The sequence below is a fragment of the Lipotes vexillifer genome, unplaced genomic scaffold, assembly GCF_000442215.2.
Source record: "Lipotes vexillifer unplaced genomic scaffold, Lipotes_vexillifer_v1.1 scaffold395, whole genome shotgun sequence".
Lineage (NCBI taxonomy): Eukaryota > Metazoa > Chordata > Mammalia > Artiodactyla > Lipotidae > Lipotes > Lipotes vexillifer.
In genome coordinates, this window is record NW_006797390.1 from 4,287,121 (window position 1) to 4,301,608 (window position 14,488).

Sequence of the window (14,488 nt, forward strand, 5' to 3'; positions counted from 1 at the left end):
AAAGAGTAACTTTACAGCAGGGAAACCTGACGAACACTTACCTCCACGAAGCGATCAAGGTTAACATCGTGAGTGACAGGTCATATTCTAGCCTGTCCCTTGGATACGATGAGATGAAAATGATACTTTACCTCCGTGGTCTTCCTCTCCCAAACCCATAACTTCAGTCTAATTAGGGGAAAAACTTCAGACAAGCCCATATTGAAGAACATTCTACAAAATCCTTGACCAGGTGCTTCTCTAAAATGACAAGGTCGTTGACAACAAGAAAAGCCTGAGAAGCCATCATAGTCTAGAGTTGCCTAAGAAGACTTGGTGGTTAAATATAATGTGGAATCTTGGATAGGACTGGAGCAGAAAGGGGATATTAAGTGAAAACTAAGAAAATCCAAATAAAGTGTGAACTTTAATTCATAATAATGTACAAAATTGGTTCATTGGTTGCAAAAAATGTACTCATACAAACATAACAGGAAAACTGGGTGCAGAGTGTGTATGTGTGTGCGTGTATATATATACACGCACACACACACACACACACACATACATATATGCACACACTCACACACATACTCTGTACCGTCTTTGAAGCTTTTCTGTAAATCTAAAACTATTCTAAAATAGAAAAGTTTATTTAAAGCAAAGAAAGTAGAGGAAGGAATTCTCATATGTTCCTGGTGAAAATGCAAAAATAGCACAACGGCCATTTTGGAAAACAGTCTGGCGGTTGCTTATGAACCAAATATACACTCAACCCATGATTCAGCATTTCCACTACTTGGTATTTCCCTAAAACCTATAGTCACACCAAAACCAGTACAGAAATACTTCCAACAGCTTTCTTCATAATTGCCAACAACTGGAAGCAATCCAAACATCTGTCAGCCAGGGGTGGTTAGATGAAACATGGCACGTCCATACAGTGAAATAGTACTCAGCCATAAGAAGGAACAAATTTCTGGGAATGCGGCAGGGGTGCATCCCAGATGCAGTGCACTAAGTAAGAAAAGGGCACTAAGTGCACTAAGTGAGACTCAGAAGGGTCCATACTGTGTGAATTTACTTCCATGACATTTTGGAAAAGGCAACACTAAAGGGACAGAGAACAGGTCTTGCCAGGAGCTGGAGATTGAGGGAGGTGATGGACCACAGAGAGACATGCGGGCAGTATTCAGGGGGTGATGGTCCTGTATCTTGATTGTGGTCATGGTTACATGACAATACATACGTGTTTATCAAAACCCGCAGAACTGCACACTAATAAAGGTGAATTTTACTATATGTAAATTCATACCTTAATTGAAAAAAATACCAACTCAGGGGTGACTGGCCACTTTTCAAGGTTGCCCTCCAAGGGATTTGCTTGAATAGTAGTCTCATCTACTGCGTTTACAGTGATTGCATTTCCAGCCATACAGTTTGTCAAAAGGCCACTTGTGTGGTTTTATGTGAGTGTCGTCATGCTGCTTCCTGTTTGGAGACTCAGAAGTGGGAGCCGTAGTCCAGGGACAAGGACACGAGCATGGACGACAGCTGGACTCATGGCTTAACAATGGTGAATTAGCTGAGTGCTTCCTAACCACCTGCTTCTGAAATTATCGTGAAGCTGATTAGACCTTGCTTTTGTGTGATGCCTTAGAGTTGACAAAGCTCTCTCCCAGGCGTTCAGCCATGGGACCGCACACGACCTCTGCCACGTCGGTGGGACAGGTGTTACCATCTCTGTGTTGAAAGGAGAGGGAGGGGCTGAGAGTTCTCGCTTACCTGTGTTTGCAGGTGCACTGGCTTGGCCCCTCCCAATTAGGGTTGGCTAATTAATATAAAACGCATAGCAATTTGGTGCAATAGATGTTACCATTTATACATTCTACAGGTAAGGAATATAATTACTTTGCAGATGAGGAAATGGAGGTTCTGGGAATTTCCCAAGGTCACTTGACTCGTAGGTATTAGAACCAAGAGTTGAATTCAGAAGTTCTGGTTCCAAGTTCTACTTTTCTTCTGCCATATCCCATAAGCTGCTCGTGTGACTTTCACGCAGAGCGTAGTTAACTGGATGGTATTTTGCCATGTATCTGCACGTCTTTCGTGTGCCAGTGACCGGAGATGCTAATTAGCTTCTGTTACCAGAGCCAGTTATTATACATAAAGGCCACTTGACTCACTGTCATCTTTACTAGTAACTTCGGAAGCTTGGAAGGCAGTCTGTAATCTCTGTGTTCTCTCAGCGCTTGTGTTTGGAAAGTGTCTGAATGTAGGAGAACTGTGTGTACGTTGGAAGCTATCACTTCTAGAAAAAAGGGCTCATCGGTGTAAACGTGGGTGGAGAGTGAGTTTTCAGCACATACCGGAACATGTATATCAAAGTGAGTATTGCTCTTTAAGATAGTTGCTTTGAGAGGACGTCGAATTCAGTTGCTTTTTAGTTATGCGTCATTTTGCTGCAAAATAACAACGCCACCTTCCTTACTAGGATTAGCTCTGAAATCCTTCTCCGTGTTTCGTGGGTGGCAACGGAGCTCCTTCTGGGCAGGGCAGAGACTTCTGTCCTCTGTGTCCTCCGCATCCAGCACAGAGCCCGGCCCATCCCAGGCACTCAGACGACGTTCGTTGAGTAGAACAGAACCAAAACTCATTCTCCAGGACAGAGCTGTCACTGCGCGGTAGAGGCTGGTCTGAAGACACCTCATCCCGCTTGGTCCCTGGCCTGAAGAAGGCAGACGACACCTGGCGGCAACCTTACAAAACATCTCAGCCGCCGGCGCCTCCCTTGGGCTCATTACTCATCCTCTGCAATTATCCTTATTTCTGAGCCCGTTTCATCTGGGGCCATGTTTCCTGCCGTCTGCTTGTATTTCCCTTCCCCCCATTTCTTCCAGGACGGTCCATCTCGTCCCTGAGGACCACTCTGAGCTTGGGCTCATCCTTACTGACTGCCTTCTCGCCCTTTCCTCTCGTTTCACGGGCCAAGCCCAGGTTTCTTACCTCTCCTTGCCCTGCTCGCCACTCAGGGAGCCCCACTGGGGAGGCACTGGTGACACAGAACCGGTAACTGGAGTTCCCCCTTCCCTCCCCACCGCTGGTGTTTCTGAGCACACCTGATTTGCTGATCTTTGAGGCAGAACCTCTCATCCCCAGGCCAGAGAGCAGGAAAAGAGTCAGAGAGTCATCCAAACCTTAATTGTAGTGAGAGAGGCCTCAGGACGAGCTCCACCACACGCCCCTCGACTTCTTTTCATAATCCCTACGGAGTTATCATCTGCCTGCCCATCTTCAGTTTTTTCCTCATCAGAATCTTAAAGGAAAATACCACTAGTGTGAGTGAAACTAAGAATGAGTACTGGAAGAAAAGAGAAAAGCATGCTAGTCCCTTTTGATGTTTGGCCTCATTTGGAAGACTTGCTTCAGTCCTAATAGAAATAGGTTTTTATAGTTCCACCTGTGCACGGTCACGACCTGCAGTGACCTTGTTCTCATTGTGTGATAGAAAGTCTGTTGGGCACAGAGTCTGGAGACCTGATCCTATCGGGGTCCAGGAGAAACTGAGCATCGCTTGTTGACATCACGAGTAAACGAAAGCGCTCGTTACTGAATGACTGCAGCCTTAATGCTCATTTCCACCCCCATTTAAGCCTGCTCGACCCTGTGCTCAGCTCCAGACACGCCATGAGAAAGACACACCGTTCCTTTCCTCAAATCCCCCACAGGCTAACTCCCAGGATAACCTGCATTCCCAAACTGGCAAGCTTTTTGGGTGTGTGGGTGTCACCATCTCATTAGACTGGGAACCCCCCAGGGCCAGTGACCATGTCCACTGTTCTCTGTCTCCCCACTGTGCCTGGCCCTAAGGTTTGCACACAGTGGGCACACAGAGATTTTTAGAAAGAATCCTTTGAGGCCAAGAAGGCCCTTCGCTTACAGCACAGGCTTTCAAAGACTAGATGGCGCCGTTGCTAGAGCTAGATCAGGTGTGTTGTGAAATCGTGGTGAGGAGGGAAGAGAGAAACTGAGCAGGCCCTGGAACTCGCACTTGCTGACTTAGATTCAGACACGCTACAGAAATGCAGGGGGCCCTACCTCGCCAGCATGGAGGGCTTTGCCATTCTCCTGGCATCCTCCCCAGCGTGGCTTCAGATGGTCTCCACAGCAACCTTGAATTGATGCAGTGTCGGCAGGACACTGTATCAGTTATAATTTTAAAGCACTGCAGTTCAGATAAATCAGGTGCCTGGGCTAAAATTATGTGGATATTAATCAGCAGAGGTTTTAGCCACTCATACCTTGTTGGCATCACCCTACCAGATGAGGGTCCTTAGCGGGTGCTGAAGGAGGATGTGGGCCGGGATATGGTGGTCCCAAGGAGAGCAGCCTGTAGACTGGATCCAGTCTGGTTCTCAGCCAGACTGACAGCAAGGCATCAGCTTAACCTGCATCTTGAATTGTCTGCATTTGTGACGAGGGGAGAACAGTTGTTTTGGAGGAAACAGATGACAGCACATACAGGTTCTTTGAACAACAAGAATTGTGGGTAGTTTATACACTTAGGATCTAAGGTCAATGGTTGATGTTTGATTTAAATGATGATCTGTTTTAGGATGCTGCCCTGTGGTCATTTGTATCTGTCATCTGTCTCTTGTTTTCACCTGCTTCTCATTAAAATAAAAATGAAACATATAAAACCATCCTGTGCATAAGCCAGGATGGGGGTCACGACTGTGACCACTTTACAGATGAAGAAATAGAAGGTCGGAAACGTTAAGAGACACATCGAAGATCGCACCGCTGAGGAGTGGTTGAACTAAAACTTCAGCCCAGTATGAGGCTGAAATCAAATATTGTCCTCTTTTCACCACAGATTTTCCAGGCTACCTACAAATCACAAAATTAGGAGGGCTGTTGTTGATGTGTAGGGTAAGGCATCACAGACTAGAAAAATACCTAAATGGAGCGACGAATGATTAATAATATTCACATTTATGGGAAATTGAGAGACATTCTATATCTGTTATTTGTGGCATCTGATGGTCACTGTTCCCCTGTTTCTCCCCAGGATGATGAAGACAAGCTGACCTGGAAAGATCGTCTCCCAGGTTACTTGATGAACTTCGCCTCCATCTTGTTCATGGTAATTTCCTGGCGGAAACACCTGCTCATGACGTGTGCGTGTGGATCCTGCTGTGTGAATGCTGGGGGTGTTAGCCTGTTATGCTGTGGGGACGGTGAGGGACTAGTGAAGACGAAGCCACAGTCCTTCTAGAGGGACAGCATCTCCCGTGATAGCCAGGCCATTGCTGCTGTTGGTTACCCGAAGCGGGGAAGGTGATTCCCTCAGACGGAACCTCAGCCCTGGGAGGGTCAGTGGCCTTCAGTGGCCATAGAAGGGGGCTCTGTCTTCCCAGCCTTGACCACAGATGTTTGAAGATGGAGTTTCCAGGGGTGGGTTGTGAGAAGGTGTCTCCCACATCGCGGCAGATGGAGACCTTGGAACAAGGTCTTACCTGTGCAGGGAAGGCGGCTGTAGAATGGTGGCAGCCTGTCGGAGCTGCAGGCAGCCTCTCCCTGGTGGCTGGTGGAGACGAACAGCTTCTGGAAGGCACAGAAGGCAGCCGGCTCGGGCTCTGTAAGCCTGATTCTTTAGCCTCCCTGTAGTTGCTGTGTTTACTTCCCTGTCTTCTTCCCGAGAGTTTGGAAGAGCCCTTTGGAGAGACCCAGATGGTCTCCACTGTGTCGGAGAAGGTGAGGAATGGGTCTGTGGTTCATACCTGGACTTGATCAGTGAAGTGGCAGTAAGTCATTCCTGGGAGCCACGAGGGGTGAGACAACAGGAACTGAAGCGAGGAGACCTCGGGAAGGTGAAACTCAGAGGACTGAGCTCGGGGCACAGAGACACCTGCCCCCCGTCTGAATACGAGACTCCTTCTCGTATTCAAGATGGGAACCTCTGTCCTTACGGCATTTCCAAGCAGGACTACACGTTAGTTGTGGGGTTGGGGAGGGATTGCTTATTCCAGAAATTGGGACTGAAATTATAATAATTTTCTGGACCCACTGGCCAGGGGTAACACTGACCCTGGCCTGAGGTTACTATTTCCATTATTATTGCCATTATGATCATTGAGGACGGGAACTGTGTCCTAATCTCAGAAGTTTGAAAAGTGAAAGATGCACGGGCACCATCTGCTTCAACACTTCTGAAGTGCAGAGGTGCTGGGTGCCTTGCCAGAGCTTAGAAGTCTACACTTGCGATCTCCTCATTGCTTAAGAAGAGTGGAATTTATTCAAGAATATGTGGTGAGTTGCAGTGTGTTTAGCTGGAATGGTATACAGTTTAATTTAGCACTTCCAAGCCTCCCACAATATGCATAATGTTGTCAAAGAGTTTATTCATTCATTCAGGAACTATTTCATGGGTGCCAGCTATGTGCTTGACACTATTCTTAGGCATTGAGCATAGAGTAGAAACTAAAGTAAAATAATCTGTCCCTTAAGGAGTCGACAGATAACAAATACATGCATAAATAAGAAAACAGATAAGTAAAATAGGCTTCCATCTCCAGCAGTGGTAGGTTGGGATATTTGTAGCATCCCATCTTGCTGAAAGTAGCAAAAAATTGTGGATAAATATATTTTTCAATCTTCTTAAAGCTTGAAGGACTGACAGGATAGTCAGGAATACTAGACTGAACTCTAAAGGAAAATGGGACCAAGGAAACAAATATCTGGGCACTAATGCTGCTTTTACCTTGAGGACATTTTCCCATCTAGGCAAACTTGGGCTTGTGCTTTGGTGGTTTTTATGGGGCAAGGAGGATGGAAATCAGGGGGTATGACTGGCTCAAAGAGAGCTTCTAGCAGGAAGTCCTCACCAAGTTAAATTGGAACACCAAAGGGCTACATTCTCAGAATGAAGATGAATAACTAGCCACACCCCGCCCCCAACTTTGGGACTTCAGAGAAGATTGTTATTTTCTAAGTAGAATAGGGAGAAAAGGGGAAACAAACGCCCTGTCCCCAAGAAGTGGCTATGGGCAGTCCCCATGGTGGATTTACAGCTTGGTTCATCACAGGAGAGGATCGGGAACCTCAGGTTGTGGACTCGGTCTGGAACTAGCAGTGCTCCCAGGTGCCCAGCAGAAGCAAATACAGGTTCTCTCTGGAGGAAGGCAGATTCATGCTAGGCCTCAAGAAATCCCGCAAAAGAATTTTCAAGGGCAACGAAGAGAATACAACCAATTACACAGGAAGCTAAAGCACCTTGAGAAGGAACAATGAGGACAGCAAAGACAAAAGATATTGGAAATACCAGTTACAAGTTAAAACATCAAGCTTGAAAAATCTGCAGAGAATAAGAAACTATTGAAAAAAATGGCTTAGAAGATTTGAAAACCAACCAATAAATCTGCTAGAAATAAATACATGAATATGAAATACATGTATATGAATATATAATACATTTTACATGTATATGAATGTTGTTTGTATTATAGTGTACATATATATATAAAACAGCAAACTAGACACAGCTGAAGAGAATTTGTGAACTGCAGTATAGGTTAGAAGAAATTATCCATAATGCAGCATGGGGAGGCAAAAGATAAAATATATAGAAGAGAAATTAAGAGATTTGGAAATATTGGTAGAATGAGATTTAACATACATTTCATTGCAATACTGGACAAAGAGGAAAGAGAAAAGTTAATGAATGAAATATAATGACTGATGGTTTCCTAATCTGCTACAGAATTCCAACCCACAGATTGAAGCATCCCTATGAAACCCAAGCAGAAAAAAAATAAAATAAATCTACATCTAGACTCATCATAGTGAAATCATAGACTATATAAGACACAAGAGAAATCTCAAATGCAGTCAGAAAACAAAAGACAAGTTACCTTCAATAAAAAGGCTGTTAGATTGACCATTGATTTCTCATAGCAATTAGAAATGACATGTTGTCTTCATGTGCTGAAAAGGAAACAATTACTTATCCAGAATTCTATAACCAGGAAGAATATCCTTTAGGAATATCATGAGGATAAAATAAAGATATTTATAGACAAAAACTGAGAGTTTGCCACCAACTGAATCTTTTACTAAAGGAATTCTAATTATGTGCTTCAGATATGACCCCATACGGAAAACCATAGTTTTAAAAAGAAATGAAGAATAATCAAAGTGATAAACCAGTGGGAGAATCTGTATGAACCTCGACTGTGAAAACGATGAAGATGACGCCTCATGGGATCAAAGATAAGGCAGAATTTAAACTCTACACATCACTAATCTGTTAAGTTGGGTGGGCAATAAACAGAACAATAATGTTCTAAGGTCCTTGTCTCCTTGATGATGTATGTGGAAGAGCAAAGTCTAGGAAGAGGCAAGAAGACACTCTCGAAGACGGATCGGGAGGGATATGGTGCTCTACCAAACAGAAACTTATTATAAAACAATAATAAGTATGACAGTGTGGAGGTGGGGTGGAAATAGGGAATTAGACCCATAGAACAAAACAGAAAGTCAAGAGTCAGATCCACGCAAATGACAATGCATATAAGTGCAGAAAAAGTAGATCCCGAAGAATTTCATCATGGGATGTAAAACAGAGAAAAGTCAAGGATGACTCTGAGGTTTTTATCTTCCAACGGCTAGAGTTATCCCTAGGAATCCCGGAGTTGCCTGCCTGATGGATATAAATCTGGAGTTCAGAGGAGATGCCCAGGCTGGAACCCTAATCAGATGGTAGAGATGGTACTTAAAGCCATGAGATTGTATGAGATCCCCAGGGGAGTGAGGAGAGAGAGAGAGAGAGAGAGAGAGAGAGAGAGAGAGGAGAAAAGGTCCAAGGACTGAGTCCCAAGATGCTGTAATGTGAAAATTTGGGAGCACGAGGGAGAACCAAAAGAGAAGGTTGAAAAGGAAGAGCCAGGGGAGAGGGGAGGGTCCCCGAAGCCAAGAAGGCATTGCAAGGGGAGGGCCATCACTTGTGTCAGATGCCACTGATAGGTCTGGGAGGGAGGGGATTGAAAATAGAAGCTTATCTACTGCCTGAGAGAAGACCTTGTAGCATCATCATGATCACTGTCTACGACAAGTAGACATCACTATTGACAAACACTGAAAATCTGGTCAATGGAGGGGTATCTCCTCAATGTGCTAATTTTAAAAAAATTCCATGGGTGCGGCTTCCCTGGCAGTCCAGTGTATAAGACTCTGCGCTTCCACTACAGGGGGCATGGGTTCGGTCCCTGGTAGGGGAACTAAGATCCCCCATGCCGCATGACGTGACCAAAAAACTAAATCGATATTTTTAAAAAAATTCCATGGAGACCATCTAAAGCTAGACTCGAGGGTGGGAAAATTTTTTTGTGTCGTTCAGAGATGATAAATGATTATCTCTTAGCTTCCCTTTCACAACCCCGCCTAACTCCAAATCTTGATAGCAGCAGGAGATTGTGTATCAGAATCAAGAACTCATTGAGGCGTCTCACTCTGCCTGGGGTCCCCCAGCTATATGTAGCCAGCAGGTGCTGGGAATGGGAGTACAGTGGTAGGAAGATCACCTCGTGCAGGCAGGTGCTCTGGACTAGTCCTGGCCTAGGCTTGTTGACTGAGATCATCATGACTAGCGTTCCTTTCTACTTTCAGAAGTATTACAGGTTGGGCAATAAATGATATAGTCCCCTACCAATTTGATTTTTTTAAAATCCTTATTTTGCATTAACTTTTTCCCATTTTTTTTTTTTTTTTCACTTTTTAAAAAGCCCAGTCTTCTCGAGAAAGGGGCTTGGCATTTCCCTAGAACAAGGTGTGGAATCTGAGATAAAGGAGTCAGGATGGTGTTTATAAAAGAGTGTTTTTTGTTATGGAATTAGTCAAAGGCATCTACAGCAAGGAACTTGAGTATCCCATATCATTTCCTCCTTCAACCCCTGTGATGAAACCTTGGCAGAAGACGCCAGGACCACGACCATGAGGAGGGTTTTAGCGATGCCAGTCTGTCATCAGTTGGGGATATTTTTCACGGGGTGACGAGAGCAAAGAAGAGCCCAGCGCAGTGTTCCTCTTCCTCACCCGTGGGAGAGGCCAGGATGGACAAAGATGCATTTTCTCTTTCTTCTCCAGCCCATTGTGTTGAGCTAAAGCTTCTTTCCTTTTTGAATTAACCCTCTTTTTGTTTCCTTTTTATGTGGGAGGGGATTACCAGAGGCAATGTCCTGCCTCTAGAGCTGGGTGCCTGAGCTTTACTCCCACGCCCAAGACAATCATTGACTTCTGTTTGTATCTCGGGAACCAGCCATCAGAAACCCTCCTCCGTCACCTGAGTTATCACAGTGATCTCCTAACTCGTCTGCCTGTCGGTTATTACGCCGTCCCCCGACAGATCATCAGCCTGTTGATCTTTTTCAAATAAGTCACGTTACTCCTCTGCTCAAAACTCTCTACAGGCTTCCCATCTCATGAAGTGTAGAAGCCGACATCCTTATACTACAATTCCTCCCCTCCAACACCCTTCCACTCTTCCACTCTCCCCCTTCGCTCACTGCTTCAGCCACCCCCTGCCTGAACCCCCAGCTCTCCGATTTCCTCCTTTAGATCCTTGCTGACACGTCACCTTCTCACCTATGCCTTTCCTGATCCCACCCTGTTTTTTAAGTTGCAGCCTACCTCGATGCTCCCGTTTTGCTTTATTTGTTTCTAGAGTATTGATCGCACCTGACATACTATCTTTGTTACCTGTTTATGAGTTTGTCTGTCTTTCCCCACTAGGAGGTCAACGCCACGAGGGCAGAAATTTCTGTTTTGTTCGCTGCTGTATCCCTGATACCCAGAACAGTAACTGGCACACAGTAGGGGCTCAAGACATGTTTCCTGAATGAATGCATGAGAAAATAAATTAATGCCAGAGACAACTTGGTATGTCAGTGATAGAGTTGTTGGTGCCTGTATTTTTTCAAATTGAGCTACTACTGTGGGCTGTGCCCTCAACCGGGCCGCTCTCCCACTGGTGCAGCAGGGGTTGCTCTGCCCTGTGCGTTTTACTTGCTCCTGCTTATTCTTTCCTCCAAGCCTTCCCATAGGAAATGGTCCCACAGCTTCTTCTGTGGCGTTTTCTCTGACTAATCCCCCTGCTCTGTGCCCAGAACATTCTAGAAGCTCCTGAACTGAGGCCCGTCACTCTGTCCAGCTGCTACTAGGCTCATCCTTGCTGTCTGTGTGCAAGGTTTTCTCAGAATGCGAGTCCTGGAGGGTAGGGACCAGACCAGCTCTCTCATAGTGTGAAATCAGGGCTCTGGACTCTGTAGCCTGACTTCCACTGCAATTTGGCTGTGTCCCCAAGTAAAGCTATGGGATTCAAACAGCAAGAGCCACAAGAATGTATTGTACAGCCCAGGGAATATAGCCAATATTTTGTAATAACTGTAAATGGAAAGTAACTTTTAACAACTGTATATATATATATATATATATATATATATATATATATATATATAATTTAGGGGGACTTCCCTGGCGGTTCAGTGGTTGAGTTCATCGTCCAATGCCAGGGGTGCATGTTCTATCCCTGGTGGCGGAGCTAGGATCCCACATGCCCCAGGGCCAATAAACCAAAACATATATATATATATATATATATATATAAACCCACCAAGAACCACAGAGGCCATGATGCAGGTGACCAAGTGCAGGGGGGTGAGATTGCCCAGAGCTGAGGGTCGGCAAGTCTTTACCAAACAGGTTCCACACAGGAGGCACCTCTCTGCACTGGCATGAGGCACAGAGTATGGTACAAGACCAATCCCCCCTGTTGGCTTAGTTGGGGGACCTGATCACATACATGAAATACACTTATTGCACCACAATAAGTGGTCAGAAAATATTTGTTGAATTTAATAAACAAAATCAATAATACAGCCAAAGTGATGAAAGTAGTACTGGGCTTGGTGCCAAAAGACCTGGGTTCTAATGTCAGGATGGGATTGTCGACCTTGCAACCATAGAGCAGGGTTCAAATCCTGGATGGCACTGAATTGCATCTGCAAAAGGCATATCTTGTGTGATTGTTGTAGGGATTCATGCTAGTGCAGATATGGCTCGAATCATGACGTCAAGAGAGCACACATGGATTAGCTGTTGTTGTTGATGATGATGTTATGACCATGAGTATCTTGGCTTTGCCATGTACCACCCGGACCTTGGACCAATCCCACTGCTGCTTCTTGGGCCTCAGTTTCCTTGTATATGAGATCAAAGGCTGGACGTTGATGACCCCTAAATGCTAAAACCCTTTAATTCCTACAGTGATCTAGGAGGCTAGAGTTGTAGTCTATGCCTTATGACCTTGAGCAAATCACTTCACTTTGCACGCCTGTTTCCACATCTGCAAAATGGTCCCGGGACTGGGTCGGTGCTCTCCAAGCTCTTCTGGCTTGAAAACTGTGAATCTTGAGGTGCTTGTGGGAAACACCAAAGGAGAGGTTCAGAAGTGGATTTCTATAATGGGGTGGAAAGTCAAGAGCAGAGAAGTTAGGCCGGCAGAGCCCAGCATCCGAGGTCTGGGGAGGGGCGTGGAGGTGGAGCCAGGGAGGGGGTGGGGATGGGGAAAGGGCTTCCCTGAGCGAGTGGAGCAGCGCCTCTAGAAGAATAGGAGCCTTGTTAAATTGCAGATTCTGAGTCAGCACGTCTAGACTGGTGCTTGCCATTCGGCCTGTTTCTCAAGCTCCCAGCTGAGGCAGCAGGTCCAGATCACACTCTGAGTGGCGCGGAGGCGTGTTCTTACCCCAGCTTGGCCTCTCAGAGAAGGAGGATAGAAGCTGATCTTCTCTGCACCCCCTGAACCCCAAGGCAAGGGATGTTTCTGGCATCGTTGTTTTCTCCAGTCATCCCCCCACACCCAACCCCAAACAGACACACACGCAGTCGCTCTTCGATGCCCTGGCGCGCCCCGCATCAATACCTCCATCACTGACCTTCGCTGCAAAAGCGATTTTGGGGGAAAAGAATCTCACGCCACATTTTCCAGGCCCATACTGTCCGGCAGTGACAATCCCAGAGGACAGGGAAGTGCGATGTCTACATTGTTGGAGGGCGGTGGTGTCACGTCCAGGTTTCCCCACGTCCATGGTAGTCATCCCTCCCCGGTCCTGGAGGCTGGGGTTCTGCTGCACCCACCTGCACCCCCATCAAAGGAGGGGCCTCCCCACAGAGTGTCTTTCCCATCTAACCTCTTGTCCGCCCTGACTGATGCACACGCGCGCACACACACACACACACACACACACACACACACACACACACACACCCTCTACCTGGAGGCTGCTGCCATTCTGCCTTTCTTACAGAGGGCTTCTTTTTCTCACCGTGGCCACAAGGCAAGCACTAATGTTTGTGAAGCACGTGGGGACGCACTGCTGAGGCTGCCACCAGCACCCCCAGAGGTCCGAAGACTTCCATAGAGGGACACATCTGCAACCCATTTCCCATCACAGCCTACCGGAGTGTCATTCACACTGATTGCAAAGCACTGCCTAGCCAGAGTCCCCTCCCCACGCCTCCCCTTCCCTTCCCTTTTTTTAGGGAGGGGACGCCCATCATCCAGGACAGAGTGTTTTTTCAGAGGAACCTTTCACCTGCCCCATTCTCTCCCCATGTTTTCCGTTTAGTCCTCCACAGCCAGCACCCACCCCCAGAAGAAATGTGACCTGAATCCTTCCTTTCCTGCAGAAAGAATTCTAAGAAAGAAGACTTCGCTGGACAGAAACGCGTTAGAACTTTTTGCTCTGAGCAGGTCGCACACCTTGCCCTTCGCCCTCAGCCCTCTGCCGGGCACTGTCTTCTCCTCAAATCCTTGTGCTCCATGGAAATGGCCCTTCCTCCACTGTGGTGGGAGGGGAAAGGGAGCTGGTCTCTGGGAGAGCACCTTATTATTCTTAGGCTCTGGAAAAAGGAAATGGGGCTAGCCCTCGAGGTCAAGGGGCTGGTAAACTTGCCTTCTAAGCATAGTGCCAGGGATCGCTGTGCCAGTGAGAAATCTAGGTACTCCCCTGCAAATTACCTGGTAGAGAAATCTTAGAGCGATGCTTTATTCACCCTGAGGACTGAGAGTCTAAAAGTCTTGCTCGGGGTTTCTTTCCCTTTTTCCTCCTTTGGGCAGCCTTCCCGCACCCACCCGCACCAAGCTCTGACCCTAACCCTTCCCAGCTCAAACATCTTCAAGGGCTCCCTATTGCCTTTCATCGAAGGCCCAGCTGAAATCCACCAGCTCCACAAACTTTTCCCTGAGCCCCTCTGTACTCTCAGTCCTGTTCACACCCACATTCTTCATTTGACACGACTGCATTAGTTACTATTTACTCTGGTTGAACTTATCCCCATAGTAGATTGAAAGCTCCCTAATGAAAGAAATCACACCACATTGTGTCGCACACGCTATCACAGCGTTTCAGTCGTCGTTTCTCTTTTTTTTTTTTTTTTTTTTTTTTTTTTTTAT

General features: G+C 46.3%; 1 protein-coding gene across 1 annotated transcript in view; it reads left to right on the forward strand.

Annotated features, from left to right (window-relative positions):
* The window catches only part of ANO2 (anoctamin 2), a 335,332-nt gene that overhangs the window by 239,969 nt on the left and 80,875 nt on the right, over positions 1-14,488 (forward strand). The window contains 1 exon segment of the mRNA XM_007469512.1: positions 5,051-5,125. Coding sequence (XP_007469574.1) covers positions 5,051-5,125 — 75 coding nt within the window.